General features: G+C 47.0%; 1 protein-coding gene across 1 annotated transcript in view; it reads left to right on the plus strand.

Annotated features, from left to right (window-relative positions):
• The window catches only part of KALRN (kalirin RhoGEF kinase), a 464,489-nt gene extending 438,066 nt beyond the window's left edge, over positions 1 to 26,423 (plus strand). Inside the window, exons 49-61 of the mRNA XM_026054352.1 lie at positions 1,744 to 1,982; positions 2,756 to 3,003; positions 6,244 to 6,367; positions 7,699 to 7,758; positions 15,168 to 15,195; positions 15,478 to 15,649; positions 17,871 to 17,992; positions 19,074 to 19,205; positions 20,987 to 21,151; positions 21,650 to 21,728; positions 23,000 to 23,200; positions 24,087 to 24,225; positions 25,878 to 26,423. Coding sequence (XP_025910137.1) covers positions 1,744 to 1,982; positions 2,756 to 3,003; positions 6,244 to 6,367; positions 7,699 to 7,758; positions 15,168 to 15,195; positions 15,478 to 15,649; positions 17,871 to 17,992; positions 19,074 to 19,205; positions 20,987 to 21,151; positions 21,650 to 21,728; positions 23,000 to 23,200; positions 24,087 to 24,225; positions 25,878 to 26,423 — 2,255 coding nt within the window. The remainder of the gene's footprint in view (positions 1 to 1,743; positions 1,983 to 2,755; positions 3,004 to 6,243; positions 6,368 to 7,698; positions 7,759 to 15,167; positions 15,196 to 15,477; positions 15,650 to 17,870; positions 17,993 to 19,073; positions 19,206 to 20,986; positions 21,152 to 21,649; positions 21,729 to 22,999; positions 23,201 to 24,086; positions 24,226 to 25,877) is intronic.
• Positions 26,424 to 27,790: the final 1,367 nt, after the last annotated feature.

Here is a 27,790-nt window from a genome sequence, read left to right on the forward strand (position 1 = left end):
GATGTTTTCCTGGGGTGGGTTGAGATTTTGGGATGTAGATTTGAGAGAGACAGAGTGTGCGGGCATGGATTTTGTGCCAGAGGCCCTTACAAATGCCCACAGTTGAAGACAGGAGCTAACCCCACGGTAAGAGTTAACTGTGGAATTAGTAGCCACAAGTGGACACTCAACTAATTGCCRTTTGAAAGTGCTGAACAGGGTAGATTGTTTTGAGACAGATAAATATTTATTTGGACTTAGTGCTAAAGACCTCGCAGCTTAATGCACTGGATATACTCGAAAAATGGGTCACTGTCAAAGATTTCCCCAAGCTTCCTTGTCCACGAGTGAGGTGCAACACAACCAGCCCAGGTCCAGCTGCGGCTGTGGTGAGAGAGGGAAGCAGGAGGTCGCTGTAGTACAAATTACTGGTGCTACTCATACATTACTAGTGCTACTCCTATACTGGGGTGTAAGAGGGAGCAGTGACCACTGCTTTGGTTTTTGAGCCAAGTATAGCCCAGCTGCTACAGGTCTGTGTGGAAACAGAGGGTCCTTTTGAAAAAAAATGGTGATCTGGGATTCTCCCTGATTTGTTTGCTCTCTCTTTCTTGGCATTAAGTGATTTCTTGCTTCCTCCCTTTCCCTGGAAGGGGAATGCAGTTGTGTGGTGCTGAGGCCCTTGTTTGTCTTCCCTTTTCCTCCTCTTGGGGAAGACATTCCTTCTCTTGTGGTTCCCTCGCTGGGCCGGTGCTGTGACATTACGTCCTCCGGCTGCTGTTGCGAGACTGGTCTCTGCATTCCAGTTAGTCTGGTGCGTGTACACAGTATTAATTGCTATAAATCACCCAGTAAAGCCACGTGGCATGCAAACAACAGCCCGTAGATCTGGGGAGGGTAGTCTGACCCCGGCAAACGGGTTCCTTTCCCAGCCCTCAGCACTTCCCTTCCAGACATAGAAATTTCTKCTTCCCTTTCTGGAATTTTTATCCTTCCCTTACCCCATGTCAGCTCTCTGTCTCTCCCTGACTAAGAAATACTTTTTTTTACTTGGCCAGCCTTTTTTTAAAGGCTTTTTGAAGCCATTTGATGTAGCTTGTGACAGTAACGTGGAACAGGGTGTTTTCTGGAGAGGTCGAGGCTGCTGGGATTAATGGGCTTTGTGCCATCTATGCTCCCTCACCTGCTGATCATTTCCAGCACTCTCCCTGAACCAAAGTAGTTAACATGGGAAGTGCCTAGAGAGCCAAGTTCTGATGCATCACGTTTGAAAAGAATTTGCTAGTCATGCTCTCTTGGGAATACACAGATGAGATTTATGAGTTTTGATCTGTGATTTCTGATGGTAGCAAAATTGACTGTAAATGAGGTGTGGCACTTCCAGTCAGGCTTTCGTTTTTATTACGGGATGACTTTATGGTGCTTTTTTATGRTGCTTCAATGGTGCTGTTTCAAAGACAGTGAGTGCAGTTATGTACGTTAGGAATATGTATGGGAATAGGACCCAATGTTTTCCCACTGTCCTGATTGGAGAAGCTGTGCCTGCAGCAGCATGGGGCGCCGCGCTCACCTCATGGGCAGTGCRTGTGTCCTGGCCTGGTGGGAGCACCGAGAACACAGCTGTGTGTGCCCAGAGGTGGCACCTTGTGCTTCCTGCTTGTTTGSCCACCGAAGTGCCCCTTGTGGCTGGACACAGCTGGCGCTCTCCGCGTCCCTGCGCGGTGCCATCAGCAGCACGTCGCTAATTCTCTCCCTCTCTTGCAGCGCTGCAGTCGCCCATAGAGTACCAACGCAAGGAGAGCAGCTCTGCAGTGCTGAGGCCCCAGGCCGGCAGGGTCCCTCAGCCCAACAGCAGACCCTATTCTGCTGTTCCAGTAGGGTCCGAGAAGCCTTTGAAGGCTACAAGCCGTAACACCTCTCTCCCACCCCTGAAGATATCTACCTCCAACGGCAGCACAGGGTATGAGCACTCACAGCCCGGAGACAAGTACGAGCAAAGCAAGGTACTGGACTTACCTGAGGAAGAGTTGTCTCATAGCCCATCTGAGGGGTGATCAGTGGTGTTACCTTTAACTGCCAGCTAACCAGCCCAACATACTGTGATTTGAAGTTAAATGGTGTCCTGAAAAGCTCTGGCCTCCTGACAGGCAGTATTTCCTCTGGGAAACCAGAGCCTCGCATTGGAGTGTCCGCTGCTGCTGTGTTTGCAGGCCTGCTGAACAGAGCCACCATTTGCAGTATTGGCACCGATAAWATTCCAATTTCTACAGTATCCCTTAACCACCCAGTTCTGAACATGTCTCCTGCCGGTTTGGAGGTGCCTAGACCTTCTCATGTTTAACATCTGAGAGGGTGCCAGTTGTAGGTTATATTTTGGATGCATGTGCAGAGTACCAGGCACGATTCCCATAGCTCACCCAAGAGCCAGGAGCTGTCAGTGGCATTTGGACTCTGCTGCTGGCTGCAGCTGACCAAAGTATGACCTGTATTTAGTGTCATGAAATGCGTGAGTATTAATTCACCTTCCAAAGTAATCCTTCACTGGTCTTCCCCTCCATTTGGCTTGGTACAGATAGTTATTTGGTGGGCATTTTTATTTATTTTATTTATTTTTATTTGGTGGGTATTTTTAGAGCATTCACTACTGAAACAAGTTCTCATATGAACTGAGTGTTTCATAGTAAAACTAAGCTGSGGATGGAAAGTCATGAATGCTGTTTGAAAAGGTGGGCCCCTCAGCTCCACCTGCTCACCAGGTTTCTGTTCGTTTTTGCAGACTGATTTGGGAGGGTGCAATGGGACCTCTTCCATGGTGGTGATTAAAGATTACTATGCACTGAAGGAGGATGAGATCTGTGTGAACCAAGGAGAGGTGGTTCAGATCCTTGCCATCAACCAGCAGAACATGTTCCTGGTGTACCAGCCTGCGAGCGACCACTCGCCAGCTGCTGAAGGATGGATCCCCGGCAGTATCTTGGCTCCCCTCACTAAATCCACTACAGATAGTAGCGACGGAAGCATCAAGTAAGTGCCCATTGGCTTCGCTGGGAGCACTATGTGGATTTTCTGAGGAAAGGAAATAATAAACAAACCCAAATGGTAGGGAAATCTGCTGTTTTTTTATCTACAGTGCCATTGGAACAAACCGAGTGGTCAAGCGGCAGCATCAGGCAGCCGTGTTGGATCGCTCGGGTTTGGGTTATTTTCCTTTTGTGGGGTTTTGTTTATACTTTGGCAAGAAATAAAACCATAGAGAGTTAAAGGCATGCATTACCTTACACCATTTTACACCAACATGGACCTGCTTGGACTGGACTTCTATTTATGTTGTATTAAGTTACTAATCTATATATTGGTTATAACAACAACATSTAGAAAAAGAAAACAGGCCTGTGTTGGACTGAGGTTCACTTCTCAAGGAGTAGAGATTTTGTTGTCTATGGCAATTTCCTTGTACAGCTTGTATCTTTTCTTTTTTTTTTAATTTTGTTTTGTTCGTTTTCTTTTTTCTGTTTGCAGTAACTTTTGTAAAATACCTTTTTGTTTGCAAGCCCCCCATCCAAGTACATTCCTGTATAAAGTATTTTGCACTATTTAAAAAAAAAAAAAAAAAGGAAAGGAAACAAACTCATATTGATGAAGTCAGGTTGTGCAATATAATGGATAGTCGCAATGTTCATCATTGTACCTGTAATGTAACTAATTTTAAATGTACTATTTTAAATATGTAAAATAAATTTTCACCATGAGCATGTTTTAATGAGGTAAAAGAACTAGTTTGATCCTTTTTTTTTGTTTTGTTTTCTTTTTTGTTTATAACATTTTGTTGCTTATTTAACAAATGTGTGGATATATATTTTTCTTTTCTGATTTTTAGAAATTTGTCAGTTTGAAATGACTAATGCAAGAAAGTGTTTTTTGGTATTAAATACAGAAGGTACAAACCTCTTTTTAGTAATACCTGTTGATTTCTTTTGATATTTAAAATGACTAGATAGTACTGCGTGACATTTGCTACAAATTGTTACGTACATGAGTCCATTGAAGTAGAGATTTGAAAATGAAGGAATATTGTTACAGATTCACTAAAAATAATAACTTGATCTCTGCTGAAGGTTCAGTTGTGAAAAATGATGACTTTACTTGTCAGCAATCTGGTGAATACTCCCAGGAATTCTCTATTAAACCCAAGGAATTGCTTAGCATTTCTTGACAGCATGCCCCAGTTATTCCCATGTTCCTTCCCAGCCCTCACATGGCAACGTGTGTCTTTGCATTCACGTACAGCACCAGACTCCCAGGAAAGACTAAGTTCTGCAACATAACCATAGGGGCCGTGGCCAGGAGAGCACACCAGAGTCAGGAGATACACACGTTTGCACTTCTCTCTTTCTTGCTCCTTCAGCGAGATTTGAAGACTTGATTCATGTCTTCAGACTCGAGCAGCTAAAGCCAACCCAGAAACCAATGAGATGCTTGAAGGAGGTCTCTAATCTTGGGTCCTACGAGTTAAAACTGACTTGATGCAGGTGTTATCTTTAGCCCTGTCTAGTCTGCCAGATCAGGTTGGCATGTTATTAGTGCAAGTAGTAAAAGTTTCTTCTGTTGACAAACATGGTACACAAAATACGTGGTCAATCCACTAGTTTTGGTCCCATGTTATTTCTGGTAGGTCAGAGTCAGGGGAGTCCATCAGCCACATCCTTGACTCTTAMCATAACTTAAAAGGAAATTTAGTAGTTCTGAAGTTCTGGATGACTTTCCCTGCTCTGCACATCTCATTTGGACCTTCTGCAGAAATGACCACATCCCACAAGAGACCTACCAGCCTGCTGAGACCTGCAGGACCTTCTGGTGCTCCTTTTCCATGAACATGACTGTCCATGGCCAGCTGTCCCCAACACCGCTGTGACCTTGTCCGTGTTGCTCCAGTGCAGACAAAACACTGGTCGCAAGAACACTTGATCTAAGCCAGTTCAGCRGTGTGGGAGGCTGTTAGTTTTGCTTTTTTATTCTTTTTCTAACTTGACCTGTTGTACATTCCCAATCAGGTGCAGAAGTATTAAAAATAAAGTGCCTAGGAAGGGGACGCAGTGATCGTGGGGAAGCGTTGGCTCTGTGGGGCGTCCTTTGAGTCCTAGCTTGCTAACATACTGCGTTTTATTGGCATCGCAGGTGATCCTTGGATTACATGCAACTTGCTTTGTAAAATGTATCAAGGTACTGTAGACGTGACACATGCCAAACATTGGGCTTAAAACATGCAAATCAAATTTGCATGACTTAAAGGTGGGCAGATGCTTTGAACCTGGATCCCAGCTCATCACACTGCTGTTTTGAGAGCTTTCTGCTGTAGACAACATACCCTTTCCCACCCCCTAACCTCCCCACTTTTGAAACCAAATGGAATCAGTATTGAAAGCTGTTTTCTTTCTTTCCTAAATTTTTATGTCTGCTTTGATATGCAAGTTCTGTTTTCAATACAGCTTTTCTCTTAAAAAGGTTGACGTGGTCTATTTTTTTTTCCAAGGGTAAGGTCATAGGAGCAGTAATGAAGAGCGAAAAATGTGCTGGAAATCGTATCTGCTGTGATGATAACCAAAAACASATGGACTGAATTAACCAGATTGGCAAAAAAAAAAAAAAGAAAAAAAGTTCTGCTAATGGGAAATTCTTGATTTCCAGAGGCACAGCAGAACTTGTCATTCTAGGAAATTACTTATCTCTTGGAAAGTTAATGATATAGTMGCTATTTTTGAGTTTTTCATATTCTGAGAAACATATAGAGAGCAACACCTTGAATTTCTTAAATCTTTTCATTTGCTCTGCTGCATTCTCCATTAAGACTTCTCATTTTACTTACATTTGTTTCACTGCTTTTAATCAACAAGTCTGAGAATTGAATTGACCTTTTTAGCCAAAAAAAAAAAAAAGAAAAAAAATCTGTTTGTGACAAATGCAAGATAAGATAAAGTCCCTGAAGCTGAATGACCGAGTTGCCTGCTTCCATCATGGAAATCTTTCCCGTTCCATGCATTGAAATGGCAAGCGTGGCACAACATCTGCTTTGTAGACCTGTTTGGTTTGATATTTTTTTTTTTTTAATTGGACTCTCATTGCTGAGACTGAGCCAGGCTCGTTGCCAGTGGCTTTCACCTCCTAGGATATTGCAGTACCCGCAAATGTGGACGCTGGTCCCCCTTCCCAAACCCTCCCTTCCTACTCTGATCTGCCCTTTGATTGCTGCGTTTTTTGGTACAACAGGAAGTCATGTTCATGGCATACCCTGCGCATGAGAAAGCGGGCGGAAAAGGAGAGCAGTGGCAAAAGTGAAGCCAATGGGCCACGTAAATCCAAGGATATTCTGGGGAACAAAGTCTCTGTGGAAGTGAGTAAGGCCATCTGAAAGCTGTGTGCTGCTCTCCTGCTTCCCATCCTGTTCACCCCCCAGAGCATCCTCTCCCGAGAGAGGGAGGGGGCAGCAGTTTTGGTTTTGGTTTTGGTTTTCCACTTCAGTTATCTTTTTTTTTTTTTTTTTTTTTTTTTTTTTTGTAGTATCCATTTTAGCAGGATTTTTGCATGCAAGATAAAATGCAGTCTTTGTTTTTTGTTTTCTTTTTCCTGGCATCCCACATGCAAGTAAGTAATCTTCCTTTAAAAATCTGAATGGGAGGATAAATATTCTGAAAATTTGGAAAACCCTGATTTCCTGACCTCTGATCTAGCGCGGTCTGTGGCTCCATCAGAGCAGCTGCAGTGGTGAGAAAGCCACGGGCTGACACGATGGCCCCGTTGAAGCTGATGAGTTGACTTCGGGCCAGTATTTCACCCATGTTTTAAGGTAATGGTTGCCTAAGCCTGCGATGCCCAAGTGCTTTGGGCTGGGGAAATGGTCCCAATGACCTTTTCCTTTCCATATAACCAAATAGGGAAGGAATTCTGGCTAGGTCTTGCCAGGATAGGGCCTTGTGTGTGTGTGTGTATGTGTGTGTGTCTGTCTCTCTCTCTCCCTGAGATTTCCCAGTATGGAAAAGGTTGAGAACTGTGGGGTTAAGATCCATCTCCTGCTCTGGGTGCCTGACTGCTGTGCTCCAGTTCAGAGGAACCATCCCTCTAAGCCGACCCTGAAGCCTGCCCAGCACTAATGTGGGGCCATCCCTCGCACCAGAGGCAAGCAAACACTTTGTTGTGGTTTTGGCACAACCCGAGCCTAGCCCTGATGCAGGAAGGCACTTGAGCATGTACTTTGGACGCACCCCTCTCCGGGAAAGCCCGCGATGATTAAGCATTCCCCTCTGCGGAGACTTTCCACCTTCTAGGCCTAGTGAAAGAAATGGCATGTGCAAAGGGAGGAACCCTGCAGCCTGGATGCACCTTGCACCCACCGCACAGGCACCCTGCACCTCTGCAGCCAAACCGGTGAAGTACTGGGCCCGAAGGAAGCAGTTACTCCAGCATGGTGGTCACAGATCTTCCTTCTGTTCCCCCCTTTACTGTTTTTGCTGCCTGAATGACTTGCAGATTCACAGCCTCTTCTCTGGCAAAAGCATGCCTTTGCCACGGCTTCTCTGGTCTTGCTCTTGGTTTGGTTTCTGTTTGTTTTTCAGAATGTTTTCTGTAGTGTTACCTATCCCCGTGCTGCTCAACCTCCTGTGCTGCCTGACCGATCTCTCCTCTAATCTCCTGTTCTCTTTCTTCCTCCTCATGCTGCCAAACAAGGAGACAAACAGCTCAGAGGAATCAGAGTGTGATGACCTTGACCCCAATACTAGTATGGAGGTAGAGACAATCATCTTTGTCATTGCTTTTTTTGCAGAGAATATGTGTCCGTTTTGAAGTGGATTTGCTGGAAGGGGAGCTGGTGGGTCTGTTTTGCAGATGGGTCTATATGTCARTTAACCGTAATTCACACCAAGTGCCAGCTCTGGGTTTGCCAAGCAGTGATTTGAGGTTCAGGCTGCCTTTGTGATACGAGCAGTGGAGGAAGTTGGAAAACAAATTATCKTTGAGCCGGAGGCTTAATTGGCCACCTCTAAACCGATTCCAGATGGGAGCTCATTCAGTGAAATGATGGAGCATACCTGTCAGCTGCCAATGAATGCAGAGCCCTCCGTACCACAACACCCACCGTCCTGGCAGTGCACGCTGAGCTGCTGCTCACTCCTGTGCTGTAAATCACTGTAGTAAATGTTGCACCACAGCTAGTGTTTTAATTACCTAGCAGGTGAGAAAACACAAAGCTACTTTTTTTTCTTAACAGTCGGTGTTTCTTGAATTGTGAATAWTAGACTTATATAAAGGTACTGAAATAAAATGATAAAGCTGGTTGCATTAAAGTATGCTTATCATATGCAGAGCTAATGCAGGTAAGTGCAGGTAAGTGGATYCAACACGTTACACTGCTGTTCTCCAGTGACCCACTTGACTAGTGGAGTGACCAAGAAGGACATCCCTGGTCAAGAGACTCAGAACAGAGCATGATCACTGTTAGAGTTCCAGACCTGGTTCTCCTCTATTAATATCTTGTAGAAGTCACCAGTCTGAGCATAGTGACCATATTAAACACCTGTATGTATTTTACCAAGACTGAAAGAGCTTCCTGTTGGCACAAGCAAGGGGAAAGGTCCAGAGCAAGTCAAGTAATTTTGCAAARGTTGTAGGGTGTTTGTTGGAGGCTAGGGGAAACTCCATTAGAAAATCTCCAGGGTGCCATTAGCCTCTTTGTACTCTAAAGGTCCCACAGGAGAAAGTTGCTCTCCCTCCTGGAGAAAAAGAAAGGGAGAGCCAGAGGAAAATATAYTGAGACACGGTGCTATAAGGGTATCTGCCACCTCAGTGCTTAACCTGTAGGCTCCCWTGTATCCATGGTATGTAGACATAAGCACATGTTTAAAAAAGGGATATGCACTTAAATAACACTTGTGACCCAACAGACATCCCGAATGCTTATGACAAAGCTGCATTGTTATCAGTGGTGCATTTTCCAAGAGCATATTGCTTATCTTAGATAACAGTTACAAATACATGTGTTTGCCACAAGGCAGTGTTCAAGTTATTGCACTTAACCTGTGCAAACTTGAGATCTTTGGAAATTGGCTTCTAGAATAAAAGATGGCTGAGATATAGGTATAATGTAAATTCTTTTTGCAGTGATCTTCTGTGTTTTGACAGTAGATTTTGCTCTGTAGAAGCAAAAACCCAGTTTTCAGAAGAGGTGGCAGCTGTACCTCCGCAGCACAGACCTCAGTGTGGCCTGCAGCCCGTCCCAGAAGCACTGTGAATTAACTGTGTAGGTGCTTAATTACCATCTCTCACACCTGCCTCAGCTCGTGACTGATTTATAGGCTCTGGGGATTCTAATGGAAGAGCTGACCCTGGCCAACCACCAGTACTTAGAGCTGCACGAGGCCTTCCTTGTGTCATTTGGGAGTCATCTGTAGTAATTGTCTTGGGCAACTTTGCTGCTCTTACAGAAGCCGTGTCATCATGGTGACCTCGGCTGTCACCCCTAACGTGTTGACATCCTGTTGCCTCCCTTCATGGCTGTGAATGTGCTCTCAGTGCTGCAACAGGGAAATCAGACTCCAAATGCAAAGCACCTGTATTAATTATTTGGAAATGCTCRTGCCTTTTATCTCCAGCCTGTTCCCCTCACAAGAAGTTGGTCAGATGGCCATAATATCTGTGCAGAMTGCTGTGGTTTCAGTTCTAGCTTTGTTTGCTGTTTATAATTCAGATTATTGAAGCACTTTAGCTTTGTTTTGTTTCAGAGGAGATAGAGGGGAAGAAAGAAATGTGGAGAATATACATTAGCTGGAAATTAAGAGTTTTGTTCTGTTGTGCCTGCACATGAACAAGCTGGCCCAGAAGCCTGAAGAACTTTCTGTTTGTTTTAACTTTGCTGACAGAACTTTGAATAGAAATTGTATCTTTTGATGCCTTTTTTTTTCTCTCTTTGTGTATCAATATACAGTGAGAGTGGATAAGCACTGAAGTGAAATATGTGCTCATTTCTTTCCCTAGTTTTCTGCTTTGTGCTATTGTTTCAGGAAACAGAAGGTGCAAACTCACCTGTTGGGCRTGTGAGGTGTAAGAGCAGGTATTTAAGGAGCAGGTGTAGCCACATGAGGAATAGAGTAACCTGTATTTATGAAGGATGGGAGACTCCCTTTCCACGTGTCTGTAGCTGCTTGCACGGGGACAGGCAGGCTCTGCTCCTGAGAAGAAGGTGGGTTCCCTTCTGAATCGGTGACCATCGCCCACACCCACGTCATGCGTCCAGGACAGTGACACAACTAATTGTCTTAGAATTTGGAGTGTCGTAATGCCACAAGGGTTTGGTCACTGAAGAGGCCATAAATCAGCTGTGAAATGCCACTGGGCTACCTCTCTGGCCTCAATTAATACCCTGCCAGCAGCCTGAAGACCTGATTGACCCAATGCTGAGTGTCTAGCATCTGCTCATGTTTCTTAGTGGCATAAAGGAGAGATGTAATCCAGGCCCCCCTGAGTCAGTGGAAGTGCCATCATTAGATTAGTGAGCTGGGGTATTGCCAAGGTACACGGGTTGGACTTCATCATCTATTTTTTTTTTCCAGTTATGACAGTTGAGGATGTTAATAACTACTTGGAGACACTCAGGGCAAGATAAGCACTAGGAAATACACTCTAAGGAAGAGTTTTGTGCTAGCACCCTCCCAGTCCAAGTGGTTGAGTTAAGTAATGGCTTGGGGGATTCAGCACTGGCTCCAAATCAACATTCAGCTCAGGCCAAGAATTCCCAAGTACTTTAAGCAAATGCCTTCACTTCGCTGCCTTGTTTTTCCTATCTCCAGAGCAGATCTAACATGCTATTTTTGCTCTTGTACAATATTGATAAGAAAACCCTTTAGCATACATTTTCTTGTACAGTTTTTCCCCACCTTCTTGCTAGGTGGGAAGGTGATAGAGCACTACAGCAGCTTTGCTGTAACGTGTGGTAGCCTTCAAAACCAGAAACAAATTGTTTGTTTTTTGGTCTTTTTTTTTTTTTTTTTTTGTGAGAGTCATGACTATTTTTCTTTCAGTGCAGGAGCAGGGAGCTGTCTGCTACCAGCATGTACAAATGCATCAATATTTTGTTTTAAGCATGTGAACAAGAGACACTCCGGAGTGTTTACAGAATGCTGAGCTGCTTGTCCTGGAGTAAACGTGCCCTCTGCTGTTTAGATAAAGCACGGGCTTATGACAGGGAAGTTGCCTTGAAGCTTAGTGCTTGATAGGGGAAGAGTAAGGAAAAATATTCTTTATCCTGTCTTGATGCAGCTGCTTAATATGGGATTGAAACTTTGGATGGGGAAAACCTAGAGGGGCAGTTCTGTCCATTGCGTAGGTCAGTGCTGCCTGGGAACCCTCAAGCCTCTTCCAGGGAAGGTACCTTCAGGACCTGGTTACGGAAAATCGAATCCTCTGCAAAAAGGAGGAGCCCCTCRCAGGCATCCGAGCTTGCAGCTACAAAAATGAGCATTTCAACACCAGGAGATCACCTTTCTAGCATGAGCTTAGTTACTGTTTCTCTGAAGATGTACTACTCAACAAGAACTGGAATGGTGCAGGCAAGAGAAGGAGGAATTGGGGTCTGTTTCTGGGGTTTTTGTTACAGTCACTAACCAGAATATACCCTTTTGTTTCCTTTTTTTTGTCTCAGCTCTGGCCTCACATCATGAGAGCAGAGACTTCATTTCATGGCCTGCCTTTGTCATTTTGGGTGGCATTCCCATTTTTAGCTCTTATTGTATTAGAAGCAGAAGCTCTTCAGGCTGTAGAGGAAGCGGCAGCGTTTTCCACCGGCTCAGGACTCAGCTGTGGATATTTCAGCTAACAAAGAAGAAAACWAATGCTGCTCAGTCCCAGCTCCTCACCTGAGGGGTGGGCTCGTTGCCTGCCTCGTGTTAGCCCCRAAGCTCCGTGTTTGCCTGGTGCTGAGCGAGCCGTGCAGAGTCCTTGCTTTGGGTAACTCCTTCCTTGGTGGCTCCCTGCTCCCAAGTGCAGCTGGGACCCGACGGAGCAGAGCCAGGCTGCTGTGGAGGCTGTGCTTGCTGGAGGTTGATCCTGAGGGATCAAYTGGGTTCCTTGTTCCACAAGGAGCACCCGTGCTCCCCGGCATTGCTTCTCTTTGCCCGACACCTCCTCATCTCTTGGGCTGTGGCTTGCAGAAGTGCGCCAGGCCCTCCCGGCACCTGCGGGTGTTTTTACCCCCAGGTGGTCACATCTCGTTTCCTACTTGTTTATGGGACGACCTGAGGGCTGGAGGCACCAGGACCTGACGGGCTCTGGTGCAGGAACCCCAGGAAGAGGCTGTCGTTTCTATTGCTGCCTGCAAAGGGGCTCTCCCGGCGCAGCGGTGCGCCAAATCCAGAAGCCTTTCATTTTCCAACAGAGCTTCGAAGCCAAAGGATCTGCCTGAGCCACACAAAGATGTGGCCCTGGTAAGTCTACAGCCGGAGACATTAGTCCTGTAAATGAGGAAATCATCTCCAAAGGTCTCCCACTTGGCCAGGAGGACTCAGAGGAGTCTCTCAGCTCCTGCCAACTACCTGAACCTGCAAACCTGGGCACTCTGCAGGGGCAAACTGGGCCTGGCGGTGATTTCACCTGCCCATGTCCTTTCAAAGTAGAAAAAAAGAATTCTTTTCTTAGGTGATGTATTAAATCATTTTGAAAAATCTCTTGCAAAAGACTTTTACACCTGGCTAAACTTACATTAGGCAAAAGCAGAGCCATGAATGTGCAGGTGTCACATAACGTTTTATTAATTTACACCAAATTTTATCAAAGTAAATGTGGAAAAATGTGGTAAAAAAAGTAATTTTTACCCACAGACTCTTACAGTATTATCTGGTGGCAATGATTTTCCTTTTTTGTAATCCAATTAAAAATATCCTTGTAAGGCAGTTATTAGTGTCTTAGAAATCATAAACGGTGTAGCATTATTTATAGATACATCTATAACATTTATCATTGTAGCTGTTTGTTTTAATGAAGCCTTTAGAATTGTAAAGTAAATATATAGTGTTAGGCACATTTCTTTCTTCTGATCCCTAATCCTGCAAGGACAGAAATCRGTGACTAATAAGGGGGTTTAGCGTTTGCTGCAGGGAAGGAAGGGAAGAGCCCCGAGCAGTTAAACCCAGAACTGCCAAAATGAAGATATAGGTGCAAATGAGCTAATGCCTTGGGTTACTAATCTGATAAATAGAGTGAGAAGTGTCAAGTGATGGTTATCTAGATTGAAATCTTTCTCCATGGAGCAACTTTTACTTCCTTTTCCATTTCATTTGAGTAAGACAACTTGGTCAAATAGATTTGTCTCTTTTTTTTCCCCACGCRCCGAGAGAGGAGAGAAGATGTTTTCCTCCATCTAGTGTCATCTTATCCTCTTATTTTTCTTTTGTGCCGATCTTCCTGCCCCAYGAGAACTGGGAGGCTCTTGTTTTGGTCGTCAGCCCTGTATCTCACAGCCCTCTGCCCCATTTTAGCCAACACCAAATGCAACACTGATCTGCCTATGACTTACAGAGAAGAAAGCCCCAGCCCCATGAGAGGTCCCCAGTATTTCAGCCTGCCTTGCTCTTAATTGCATGAAGATAAAGCACTTGGATTCAGTTCATAATCCCAGCTCTCAGAGTCCAAATAGTAACCCTTTTCCCTCCAGATACAGACCCAAAAGACTCACTGGCCATATTGTCAGGGGCTGTAACCAGGTTTTGTACRCACAGAGCAGCCCTTTTAATGCCCATTTCTGGAGAATGGAGGGTAAAGCATTTGCACTGACAGCTTATTTCAGCCAATGTGATAAATTTTATGTTCTGCAGATATCCCCTGCAGGCTCAAGCTTCTCCTATTGCTAGGGAAAAGGAGAGTCTCAGGTGAGGGGCGTTTTGTGGAAGGTGTTTCTCTAGGGAAAAAGAAAGCGCATTTTTTAAGTAGTGGCTCCTCATTGTGCCTGGTTCATTCAGCCTTTCAGGTGGTGACTGGGGAGAAAAGATGGCAAGGTCTCAGTGCTGGTAGSAGGTTTGCCTGAGGGTGTGGATGAGGGTATGAACATAGCCAAACAGAAGCTAAAYATACTTTAGTGCTTCTCTGCCTGAGTGGCAGAGAATCATGGAGAATATTATTTATAAATCAAAAAAAAAAATAGGAATCTTTAAGATTATTTTGGTTCTGCTTCATGATCTGTTTTCTGCAAAAACTCACATGAGCTTGAGCAGATTGTGGATTAGGTCACTGCTTCCTTGACACCTTCCAAATGGCTCTGAAGTCGATAGTAACAAAGTTATATTTACCGTGCAAATAAACCACTCTGGCGTTTATAGTGCTTGATATCAATTTATTAGTTTGAAATTTAGATAATAAGCTTTATTAGAATATTAAAACAGCTAATGAACCTAAAATCTATATGCTCTTTTACAGCATTTTGAATGGAGAGTGTTGATGTGGCATTTTAGAACTTATGGGTGTTTTCTTTGGTATTTCCCACTTCTGTTGGTAGGGTTAAGGTAATTCCAGTAGGATAGATAGACCTCATTGAGATGGGATATTTTCAAGACTTTCCTAGTTAGATAACAGAGCTCACAGCCATCCAGGCCTAGTTCAGGTTAGAAAGTAGGGCTTTCCAGCAGTGCAAGGAAATGAGTGAAATGCTGCTGCTTGTGATAGACCATGATTTGTTGCAGGACTCAGGTTTGTCAATAGGTGAGAAGAAGCCAGTGTTTTTGGTGTAATACCTCTGATTTTCACCCAAGCTGAGGAGAAGTTAAAGACCTCCCCAAATTGGGTTAAGATGAGATGTTCCAGGGTGTGCAGCAAACGTACCTGGTGTGTCGTGTGTGGAGCTGGGCACATGGGGCACTCAGGGTCCAGAAGGGAAGGATTTAATGGCTCCAACGTTATCATCTAAGCAGAAGGAAAGCACAGCCTGTCTTCCTCAGCAGTGGTTTTGTGACTGTTTCCTGCAATGCAGCGTGTGCTTTGTCAGAGCTTAAGAAACTGCAGCTCCCGTTTAGTTTTTCGGCTGTGCCCTGCTGTTCGGTTGTCGYTGCAGCTCGCTGGGTGTGCGGGTGGAAGGGAGGTCGCTTGTGCCGATGAGTCGGTGCCTCCTTGTAATTCTGCTGGGAAAATAAATGGTTTTATTTCTTTGTATTTTTCAGATCATCAACCCAAATTTCATTCAGGAAGGTGAGTTGAAGACAGCTGTGCATTGACTTGCGGTGACAGGCAAGTCAGCAGCTGTGATTTATTTACACAAGACAGTGTATTTCATAGCATTGTCTTTTATAGACAATTAAAGACAAGTCCCTGGCTCCCCTTGGCCAGGGCTCAGCCTTGTGGGATCTTAAAGRCTTAACTTTGACACTGTCCCCTCTATAAAAAGCCACAAACAAACCTTTATTGTGTCCTCTGGAACTGGACTGGGGATTGTGCTTTAAGACAAGATGTCCCCGCTGTGTTCTGCTCCAGTGGCCCCGGAGTTCCTTGTGCCATTAGTGGATGTCACCTGCCTGCTCGGGGACACGGTGCTGCTGCAGTGCAAAGTCTGCGGACGGCCAAAGCCAACCGTAACCTGGAAAGGACCGGATCAAAACATCCTGGACAACGACAACAGCACAGCCACCTACACCATGTCATCCTGGTAAGGTCCTGCCTTTGAATCCCAAAGTATCTTGTCACGATGGTTGTGTTGCCCTCAAATTAAAATCCAGCACCAAGCCAGCCACAGGAATCAGTGGGAATGCAGCTGGGCAAGGGCAGCTGGTGCTTTGCCCATCGCTGCTTCACACAGCAGCTAGAAGGATCCCAGTCTAGGGAAGCGCTGCACTTTCCTGGGTGGATGCAGAGGTGTATCCACAAGGTGCATTGCTGGCAGATGTGAGCTTGCTCTGACACCCCAGCTTCATTATTTCAGTCCAGAAGCAATTAATATGTTTTCCAGCTTTGGGTAATAAAGCCTCTCCTCTGGTGGGGCTTGGCTGCTTTGATTTGGTGCCCTGCTTGCYTTGGCGTAGGAGTGGAGATTGAGCAGAGCAAGCCCTCATCAGTGTGCAATATTCTTCATTTATAGCCATATTASTCTGGATTTTCTCATCTCCTGGACAGTGGTAATTCATGCAGCTTTCCAAAACTGCTCTTCCAAAAACAGCCTACATGTGCTCCTGGGAAAGCTACATCTGGCTTTGCTTGGCTAGAGAGAAGCCTGTTACCATTGCAGCCAGCCCAGCTGGCAGGGGAGGAAAAAGCACCTTTACAGTAAACATGGGGAAGATCTCAAAAGATGGGGAGTTGAATTCAGGTCAGGTAGCAGCCTGCTGCTGCATGCTCATCTGCAGCTTATGTAAGCCATTTGGGCCAAGCAAACTGAAGTGGAGACCTCCAGGAGGCAATCTTGCGTGTGAACTTGTCAGCACTTCTGGCTCGGGCTGAGATGCATCCAGGGAGCGCRAAGTCAGTGAAAGCGAAATGAGTGCTAAGAAGAAGGGATTTTATATGTTCAACGAAGAAAACCCAACAAAATAGGCCTGGTGAAGAGATTCCCTGGGGATGGATGGTGTGTGAGGCTGCCCTGGGCCTCGCAGGTCCTTTCTGGCCATTTCTGAGCAGATCGCGGTGCCCGTGGCTGGGCTGCGCCGAGGGGACGGCTCCGTATGGGGCTCTGTTTTCCATCACGCCTGTGCCTTCTGTGCACTTGTATTGTCTTGTTATTTGTTTTTCAGAGAAGACACTGGCTGCCAAAGAGAGGCCCCACAGACCAGTGTCTGTCTTACAGATCTTGCTGGCAGGAGTGTGGGGCCTGTGGGGGACGGGGATGCTTCTTGTTTCTAACCCAGCCTAGTCAGGCAGCAAAAGCTACCACCAGTGTCTATGTGGTTATACCAGCAAAAGTGCCCAAAAGTGCCCAGCAAAAGAAAGGTGCCCTCTTGCACTTTGCCACAGCTTAAGCATTCAAGAACTAGTCTAGTTTTGCCCTCAAGGGAATTTATTGTTAGCTGTAAGCTGGATCTCCAGTACAGTTAGAGCAGTTTACAAATAGCGTGATTTATTCAAATGCAACACAGTTAAACAAGCAAAATCCTTTAATTGAAGCCAAGCCCCTTAAACTGYGGATTGCAGGCTGCAGTGTGCAAGCCTGGCTAAGGATGTGCAGCCCTGCTCTGAATTCACTGGCTTCACTGGAGCTGTTTGTTTGCCCAAATTGGCCCAAACATTCAGTGTCTCTCAAGACCTTGGTGCTGAAGTTCCTCATCCCTCACTGGTGCTGGACAGTCCGGTCCTGTGAGCAGTGGGGCCCACAGCTGCCCTAGAGGGACTGCCCAACGCCTGCTCCCTGGGGCAGGAGTTTCCCAGGAACATCAGGCACTCCGGCTGCTTGCTGCATCTGCAGCAGGACCAATGTGGCCTGCGTGTGTTGGGCTTGCTGCAAACGTGCTGCAAATCTGCAGCAGCTCGGCACTTCCTGAGCTGAAATATAAATAAAAAGGGCCTTTCCAAAGGGGGGTCTCAGCACCCAGAGATTTACTCACTTTGRCCTTGCTGGACCAGCACAGTGAATGTTCAGCTCCTGGACTTTGCTTGCTGCTTGCGTGATCGTTGCCCATCTCCTTTGAGGCCACAGCAGACGAATAGATTTACACTGCAGGGCCCCTTTTGGACCATTGCACTCATGTCTCATTAAAGGCCTAATCCTGACGTACGGCCTCGTTGTGTTTGGATACCAAGCTTGCTGGGGGAATATTGCTGCAAATGAGCTAAAATGATTTGCATGCCTTTGTGTTTGCAATGTAGTAGGAGAGAAAGCGGGGTGAAAAGCATTAGTGAGTGAAACAGCATCTTATAATCTGGGTTTCCCACATCCATAGCGACTCTGGAGAGCTCACCCTGAAGATCTGCAACCTGATGCCGCAGGACAGTGGCATTTACACGTGTGTGGCAACTAATGAACACGGAACAGCATCGACCTCTGCGACGATCAAAGTGCAAGGTAGCGTTTCCAGCCTTAGCGCTGAGTATTTTTCCTTTATGGGCCCCTTTGGAGTGGCTGGGAACACCCGGAAATGTATGGTGTGAAGGCAGCCAAATGTGGAGCTGGACAGCCAGCTGGCAAGTTAACCCACATGGCCATGGCTCTGACTGATGCTGGGGGGCACTGCAGCTGCTTTGCACTTATCTGATGATGGGCATCACATTTGGGAATCCAAAATACATGAGCCCCRGTTGGGCTGTGACATCCTGCATCCAGGCCAGCTTCCCAACAGCCTTTTGGACTCTTTGCTCCTCAGAGCCTGCTGAGCCCTCCCTAAGCAGGGAATAGGATCCAGTGATGCCCATTTCATCCTCCTTCTCTCTAGGAGATAGAGGAGATGGGGGTGAAAATTTGGCCCAGAGGAACTGTTCTGTAGGGTTTCAACTGGGAAAYGTCTCCAAACCTGAATTCTCAGTGCTGTAGTCAGTGAGCCCTCTAATTGTAACTAATATGAGATGATGAGCTGGTTGCTCATGACCTCCAGCTCTGGAAAAGGGAATGCTGGCATGAAAGATGAGAGATGCCTGCCTGCAAACTGCAGGGCATGAAGGGGGTTGAAGGGGATGGCTTCGAGATGGATGTCTCAGTGGTGACTTAGGGACGCAGGAGTGTCGCGGGCATTTAAAAGTTGATTTGTTTGTTCTCACAATTTGCCCTACAAATGCAGTTTCCCCAATTCATCCAAACAAGTTTACGGCAGCACTAAGTGYTGCTGTGCTGGAGAGAGCCCTAGGCAAAGCACAGAGGTAATCCTGGCCGCTGGTCCATCTACTGCCCAACACAGCGGTGCCTTACGCAGAGGAGCACTTCGAGCGACCTCCTTGTGCCGTTCCAGTGTCGTGTGAGAGCCACTTCTCTAATGAGTTTTGATAATAGTTTTGATACAGAGGTGTCAGACTGTGGCTTTGCTGCTCATGCGGTCGCTCTCTTGACACAATAAACCAGGATGCTTCCTCCTTCTGACGTGCCAAGTCTTGACGGTAAAGCACTAGTGATTTCAGCGTGTTGCTCGACTGTGTCTGTGTTTTCTGTCCCCAAGGGGTCCCAGCTGCCCCCAGTCGCCCCATCGCTCAGGAGAGGAGCTGCACCTCTGTGATCCTCCGCTGGCTGCCCCCGTCCAGCACGGGAAATTGCACCATTTCAGGCTACACCGTGGAGTACAGAGAAGAAGGTAAGGCCTGGGGGTTGTACTCACTGCCAAAACAAGAATCAAATAGTTCTCCTTTATGGAGTAACAAATCTCCCAAACTATCCTTGCCACCACTGGCACCCTCTCACCAGGCCAGAGGAAGCCTTTCTGTTGTACAGTCCAGCTCCTCAGGTATCACAGACCTTTCCATTTCCTCCAGTCTCTGGGCACCAGTAAGTGTGTAAGGCTAAAACATACCCAGCAGTAAGGCACTCTTTCACCGTTTGCATTCTGCCACTCTGGTATCAGTCAAACCATTCTGGCRTATTTTTCCTGGGAACATAAAAACAAGCAGCCTCATTATTTTTTGGCCTAGATAGTTTTGCAGATTCCTGCATACTTTTCAAGCTCAGCTCTGAAATCCATTTGTTCTTAGCTCCAGCCCCCGTGCAAAAATAAATAGATAAGAAATGCACTGGCATCCTCTTTGGTCTAGAGCATTTGAAATGAGTCACGTCCCTTTTTGCATCCTCCTGCCAAGGTGTCATGCTGCCAGGGCCATAAACCTTGCCTAAGGTAGGTGGCCTCGTGTTCCTTCCCTTCATCCTACCCCATGCTGGTCAATGTGCAGACTTAATCACACCATCGGATTAATCCCTCTGCTTAGCAAATACTCGGCCTAAACCCTCACTGCTGCCCTCAGTGTGACTGGCACATCTGAGAGGGAATGAAAGGTCTTCTAATGACAGCAGCCATCAAAACAGATATATAAAAGCTAAGAGCTTTCAGCATTCCTCTCACTCCAAAGGGATCACTGAGTTTTCCCTGTGTAACCGACCGTGATCTTGTAAGTACAGTTTGACAGTCTGAGTTTTMTAGTATTATACATGAAATATATGGTCATGGGAAATATATGGGAAATATATGATCATGCAAAGCTAAAAGGCCATGAACTTGCTTGTTTTAGTATCAAGTCTGATATATTCATGAAAGAAATTCTAGGCTGTGACAGGGCTCCTCTTCTGTTTTGGGACCATGCATATTCCTATGGGATGGACAACGTGTTGCTGCTTTGAGGCTACAGGTTAGGTGACATTTTTGTGGGCAGTGTGGTCATGTCCCCTTTAGGAGGAGGGACACGTGGCAGAGCCTCCTGRTTTATCAGGCTGGTTTATCCGCAGGGAGCCCATGCCAGGCCCTGCATTCCTCTTCCAGGAGCTCCAGGCCTCCCTCTCCGCCCTGCCTTCTCTGCAAGCACCTTGTCTTTGAAGGCATTTTGACTGTCCTGAAGTGCTGTCTCRGGGCTTCCTTCCCACCTCCTCCGTATTTTTCTTGCAATATTTTTTCTCACAGCTGAGCTGCCATCAGATGAGCCCTCCTTGCCTGTCTGTGTTATCTCCTGCCTGGAGAATCACCTGTAGCCCGCAGGCCMTGCCAGACACCTGCATTTATCCTCTTGCCCTTGGGCTGTGGATTTTCCATCACTATCAAGGGAGAGGCATCTCATTCAACTACATTGGAAGGTGGCCGCAAAACAACATAGCTCCCTATTGTCCCGATCAGATTTAGCAGCAATAAATCAGTCTGCCTTAGCTTTGTCTTTTAAAATGCACGGTGGCTTTTGCCCTTTCAGGACGCGTGTCCTTGCAGGGGCTGAGCAGAGCATGTCCCTGCGTGTGTTTTGCTCTCATGCTGCTATGGGTTTGTGGAAGGGCCTCTGGCCTGACCTTGTATCCCGCTGTTGTGGGCAGCAGGAACGGGCCCTGGGCTCACACACCTGGACTGTTTCCTCATCTCTCCTGCTCTCCCCGGTGCCCTTGCAGGCTCGCAGGTCTGGCAGCAGTCGGTGGCCTCGACTCTGGACACCTACCTGGTCATCGAAGACCTGAGCCCGGGCTGCCAGTACCAGTTCCGCGTGAGCGCCAGCAACCCCTGGGGCATCAGCCTGCCCAGCGAGCCCTCCGAGTTTGCCCGGCTCCCCGAGTACGGTGAGTGGAGCAGGAGGCTCCGGGCTGCCCCGCAGCGGGAGCTGCGGCCGGTGCCGGTCCTGGAGCCGCCGCGGACGGGAGAGGAAGGGGATGATGCTCCGAGCCCGGCCCTGGTTCTGCTCCGAGCCTGGCCCTGGTTTGGTAGCCACCGTATCGCAGGTCTCTTATCAGGGGGGCACAAGAGCTCTCGTGCTCGGTGCTGCTCGTGCCCTGCGGACGGGCCCTTGGTCTGTGCGGCACCGGGGCCCTCTGCAACAGCCCCGAGACAGGAGCGGGTTTGAACTCACCCTGCCCCTGGGACACCCTGGTTCTTAGTGTTCCTGCACCCTGGAGCTGGGCCTGAGACATTCGGAACTGGGCTCCTAGCGGYGGCGTTTGCTGTCTTAAGAAATACTTAATTCTTGCATCATTTAAAGAGATACAGTTTAAACTCCACAGGAAAAAAAATGTCTTTAACATTACACTTTTTTTAAAAAATGTTCTTTTTCTCTTCCAAAGACTCTGCTGCTGATGGTGCCACTATTTCGTGGAAGGAAAACTTTGACCTCATTTATGCAGAGCTGCATGAGATTGGGAGGTAATATTAACCCTGCTTATCACTGAAGTAAAACACCAAAAYGGAGTCTTGAGGCTTTTTCCTTGGAAGAAAATTTAGGATGCTTTTTGCAGTGAGCTCAAAAAATGCTTCTCATTTCAAAGAGCATTGAACATGAAGTTTTGGTTAAAATACAGACTGGCTAAAATGCTTACTAAGTTTTTTTTTTTTCAAGACCACTTGTGATCTGAGGATTGTAACTTGGAACTGGGAAGCTAAATGCAAAATTCTGAACAATTCCTCAGTGCAGCCTTTGTCAGCCCCTGCCAGCTATTGCTCTTATCTCCTCTGACATCCGTGATAGGATGGGAGCTTTTGAAGTCATGATAATTTGCCAGTTCTGGATATGCTTAAGCCTCAGAGGCTGAGTTTGTCAAAGCACTCASGCATGTGACTGACTTAAATCACGTGCTCAAGTGCTTTGCTGAGTGGGAGGATCAGTTAAACAGAGGTCCAAGCAGGGTCGACACAGGTGTCAGCCCTTGGTGCCTTGTGCAGGCGCCAGATAAGGAACTTAAGAGCAGTTCAGGTTAATGCACTTGGCTCTTTATCTCGAGGATCGGGAGGAGCAATTCAAGGGCTGAGGAACCAGGATCAGGAGGAGCAATGCAAGGGCTGAACAACCAGGCGTCTGTCTGGTTCTGCAGAAAGAAGAGTGATGTGTTAATTGTGGGGCAACTTCAGGGCTTGGTTTCTTTCACATTAAGCACTTTAACCTCCAGTAATGATACCTGGCACTAGTCTGGTATACATTTCCTAAATGCTTTCATGCCAACTTCTTAATTGCTCTTAATTGTTTAGCATATGGCTGGAACAGTGAGACAAAATCATTGGCTAGTGCTTATTTAGCAAGGCTGTTCTTGCAGCTGTCMTAGAAAGTTTGGGCTCTGTATTAAAGGAGCTGGGGAGGGGAGACCTGCTGTAAAAACATAAAGATAGAACCTGTAAAAAGTAGCAGCATAAATTGATCCTAAGGGAGATTGTTAGAGGACATCACTGTCCACACACAAAGCAAAGTGACACTGTTTGCTCTCCATGTTTGCTAATCCCCAAGGAATCTATGCTCCCAGGGTAAGAGACAAAAGTTCTTTGTTGGAAAAGGCTGCAAACAGCTAGATAAATCTGATTCCTTGTGAAATATTAATGCACTGAATCAAATAACACTTTGAAAATCACTCTGTTATTGCACTGAAAAATGGGCATGATTTATTCATGGGTCCTCTTCATTATTCTGTCTTTATTTCTTTTTCCAGGGGACGATTCTCCATAGTAAAGAAGTGTGTTCACAAGGCCTCCCGGAAAGACGTGGCGGTGAAATTCATTAGCAAGAAAATGAAGAAGAARGAGCAGGCGGCGCACGAGGCAGCTCTGCTACAGCACCTGCAGCACCCCCAGTACATCACTATCCATGACACCTACGAGTCCCCGACTTCCTACATCTTAGTTTTGGAACTGTAAGTGTGTGGGGCTTGCTCCAGATTCTGGGTGGAAATCACAGCCCCATAAGGGAAGGGATAAAATTCACCCGGACTTCACCGGAGCAAAGATTTTGTCACCTGTTTTTCACTGATTGTGACCTCAACTGACATAGCCATTTTCTGATGACTTTCCGCTGCCATTTCCTTACAGGAAATAAAATTCAGGGTGATAAATAAAATTCTTCCAGTGAAGCTTGGGTGATTATATCAGCAGCTAATTCATCCCACTGACTTGCATCAGATTTGCTGGGACAGTTTTGTCTGCTTTCTGTATTTGAGTAAATGTGCATCAGCCTGTATTTTTCTAATGCTTTTCAGTGATAAAAGCTGGATAGCAACTATGTTTCCCTGTAAAAGGAAGTAAGAGCAGCTGAAATCCAAAATGCTTCTTTGTTGCAGTAAAAGCAACGAAGTATATTTGGGGTACTTGCCTGTTTATTTATACAGATAAGTAAAACTAGGTGGAAAAATTTTATTGGGTTAGTTTTCCCACAGAACATATCACCAGCTGAAAATGTCAGGGATTTTTTTCTTCTGCATTATGCAACCAGCTCTATAAATAAATAGACAAATCCAAGTAATTAAATGGATCTGTTTTTCAAAGGAGCTGCCTCCATCTATTGAATACATCCTTGAGCAAATTAGTRTACTTTGAGACCGCAGATAACAATTGAGGATTAATCACTCCACCACTTCCACAGCCTGCAGTATCTCGAGATATCATTAAATACTCATCAGATCTTTTAATTTAGCTTCCTCCCTTTTCAGGTCATGAAGTTTCCATTGCAGTTTTGCTTTCAAATATTAACAGTCCGGGGAGATGTCACGGGGCCTCTCATGTGCGGGGTGCTGTTGTTTGCAGGATGGATGATGGGCGTCTCCTGGATTACCTCATGAACCACGATGAACTGATGGAGGAGAAAGTAGCCTTCTACATACGAGACACGATGGAAGCCCTGCAGTATCTCCACAACTGCAGAGTGGCCCATCTAGACATAAAGGTAAGAAGGAAGGGGCTTGAGGGTGACAGAGCCCTGGAACAGGCTGTCAAGGGGGTTGTGGAGTCTCCTTCTCTGGAGGTCTTCCAAACCCACCTGGATGCCACCGTGTGCTCTGGGTGTCCCTGCAGGAGCAGGGGGTTGGAGTAGAGTGTAAAACAAGCCCAGGGCTCGGGCTTGGGCTCAGAGCTGTGCCCTGAGCTCCCAGGGAGCGTCGTGCCCGGGGCGGCCGGGAGGGACTGGGGCCACCACAGCCCATGGGGAGCCCAGGGCAAGGACAGAGGAGGGGGAAGGTGGCAGGAACGGGGGGCGGCGGCAGCAAGGGAAGCAGTGGGATGCATGGCAAGCAGCAGGATGCAGGGACAGGAGGTGGGATGCATGGTGTCCTGCCATGCACAGATGGGCCATGCGGGGCAAGAGGATGGGAAGGGAGGAGGTTCAGGGGAGCAGCAGGCTCCCCTTGGAGCCTTCCCCTTGGAGCGTGGCAGGAGGCGCTGGGCAGACCCTGTGGGACACTCAGCCACCGGGGCTACAACCTCGTGTCTTGAGCTTTGTGGCCCCTGCAGCTTTGATTCAGGTTGCTGTGGATGTCAGATAATTTATAATTTACTTCATAAGATGCTTATGCAGCCTTATCTGCTAATTAAAAACAGACACCAAGGCAAACTTAACTTCCTCCTACAGCGGGTGCTGCGGCACCTTCGAGGTCACTTCTCAACTCCGCAGTCCCCAGGAATGTCAAATGAAGCGGGGTCTTCATTCTTCTGCTGACTGCTACAAAAGTGTTGAAGGGTTTTTTTTTTTTTTTTTTTTTGGTGGAATATTCTATGTAAAAATCAGTTCCCAAGGGTTACATGATCCAGGTTTCTTTCTGTAAGATTCTATTTTCTGCTGTATTTGTAGGTCACATCAAAAGTAAATATTATTTGTAAGTAAGGAACAGCACTGAGTTCTTGGTTGATCATGAGACACTTTCCCGAAACAAGGTGGGAAGTCTATTTTCTGTGGCCTATTTACAGTTCCCTTGAACTGCGTGCTAAATAAAGCACCTTCTGTTGCCGAGTGGGAAGCAGGAGACAGAGACAGTGCCAGGAGAGTTATCCATGGAGCTGGTCTTCACCCAGGATCCTGCCCCAAAGCACGTGGATTGTGTTGATGGAGACTGTAGGAGAGAAGAGCAAGTGGGCAGATATGAACAGTAGTGTCAGGAGTTTCGCTCTATATGTGCAGACATGAGGCGGCAGGAAATGTGCGTGAAGATGAGGGGCTACAGGAGAAGTGAGTCTAGAAAAACTGCAAGAAATGAATTTATAAATTTCACAGTACCAAAGGGAGCAAAACCCACGCTAAGCCCCCAGGGCAGAGCACACAGAGAACATGCAGTTTCCTGTTGAAAGGGAGAGATGCAGCTTAAATACTGAAAGAGTTGATAGAACAGGGGGAAAACCAGCTGGGATGAAACTCCACTCTGGTTGGAAGTGYGTAGGAAGTGCTGGATTTACCCGGGAACGCTGCCGGCTCCATCCAGCCCGTTGACAGCAACAGTAACTTGGTTTGCACCAGCGGCCCATTCAACCTTGCGTGGTTGTGGGAGCAAGTTTAGCATCGTGACATGCAACCACATAACAAAGTTTTCATTGTTATCCTTTCGACAGCCGGAGAACCTGCTCATCGACCTGCGGATCCCAGTACCTCGTGTCAAGCTCATAGATCTGGAAGATGCGGTGCAAATCACAGGTCACTACCACGTGCACCATCTCCTCGGAAACCCCGAGTTTGCAGCTCCAGAAGTCATCCAAGGCCTTCCCGTGTCCCTGAGCACGGACATCTGGAGCATTGGGGTCCTCACCTACGTCATGCTGAGCGGCGTCTCTCCCTTCCTGGACGAGAGCAGAGAGGAGACTTGCATCAACGTGTGCAGAGTGGATTTCAGCTTCCCCCCGGAGTACTTCTCCGACGTGAGCCACGCTGCCAGGGATTTCATCAACGTTATCCTGCAGGAGGACGCCAGGAGGCGGCCGACAGCGGCCACCTGCCTGCAGCACCCCTGGCTGCAGCCGCACAACGGCGGCTACTCCAAAGTGCCGCTGGACACGTCCCGCCTGGCCTCCTTCATCGAGCGCCGCAGGCACCAGCACGACGTGCACCCCGTGCCCGGCRTCAAGAGCTTCCTCGTGAGCCGCCTCAGCGCGGGCACGTAACGCCCGGGACGGGCCCCGCTGACGGCCCCGCGCGCCGCGGATCCGTCTGTACACAGCGGGATTTCGGCACCGCATTCCTTGGGGTTTTCCTCAGGGAAGGCTCCRATCCGGTCGCGGTATCCACCCCGTTGCTCAGGCGCGGAGTGCAGGGGGGCGCCTCGGAGAGGTCCTTGTTCCCTCCCCTTGGCAGGCTCTGCTTGGGAAACCTCTTGCCTTGTCTGCCATAAAGTGGGGCTGTCGAAAACACCGAAACACAAGAGCCAGGTCTGCAGTTGCCTTTCCCTTTGCGAGGCATCCCGCTAAAAAACATCCTCTTGATCCTGCTGAGCTGCTTCCGAGGGACAGGGCCAGCCAGGAGCGGAGCAGCGCGTTTGGAGCGAGGCTCGGCCGACCGCAGCCCGTCCTGCAGAACGGGGCTGAGYCCGGATTTTGCCATGGGGCTCTTCCAGGTTGGATTGTGCAAGCCCTTTATGCCCTGATTTCCAGGACAGCAACCATCGGACCCTATTCCCTGTTGGATCAGCTTTTGTGGTGGCGTGGCTTCAATGCACTCTCGTCACGGGGTAGAGCTCGAACAGACAAAAATCCCACGTTAATCCTTGGGCACGCGGGACCTTTTGGAGCCACGGTTAAGGCAGTGAGTTCACTGAAGCTTTCAGCTGTTTCTGACTAAGCACAATGGGACCATGATGGGKTTTTTTTTTTTAAGAAAAGGCGTTTTATAAACCCTGTACAGAAATCTTTTGCAAAACCTGTGCATTGAGAAAAGGCTGTGTCCAATTTTTGCAGTATCTGTAAACTAGATGATGATGACGACGAAGACAATTTTTTTCTATCACAGGTTTTCAGTATACATATATTGTATCATATATATAAATATATATATATATAATGGATCCTCTTCCATTTCTAGCTTCAGAATTGCTTGGCCCAAAGTCCATCTAAAGCCTTTCAGAGTGCAGTAGGAGTGGTGAGTTCATCCTTGTGCTTGCAGCTTGCAGATGGTTTTCAATGTTTGATGTCCTTTCATTTACAGACTTGTAAATAACGCCCCAGCTGCCGTTAGCACCTCATCACCAAAGCATTCGTAAGCAGATTTTTTATGTCTAAAGCCTAATTTGTAATAAAAGAAAAGAAAAAACACACAAGTAAAATAAACACACAAGTAAAATATTTCTCTCTCRCAAGCCAAGTTGCAACGTCATCGTGTTGATGTTGCAGTGATGGAACCAGCCTTAAGTACGACCATCACAGGGAGCCTGCAGGGACAAATCAGCAGTTCCCAGGCTGGCCAAATCCCTGCTCTTCAGCAGCGGGATTGGGAGGGAAGAGCCTCTCCAGCCGGCGCTTCCCCATCCTGCTGCCCT

This window comes from Nothoprocta perdicaria, unplaced genomic scaffold (genome assembly GCF_003342845.1).
Source record: "Nothoprocta perdicaria isolate Ctin4 unplaced genomic scaffold, notPer1 scaffold_0, whole genome shotgun sequence".
Classification (NCBI taxonomy): domain Eukaryota; kingdom Metazoa; phylum Chordata; class Aves; order Tinamiformes; family Tinamidae; genus Nothoprocta; species Nothoprocta perdicaria.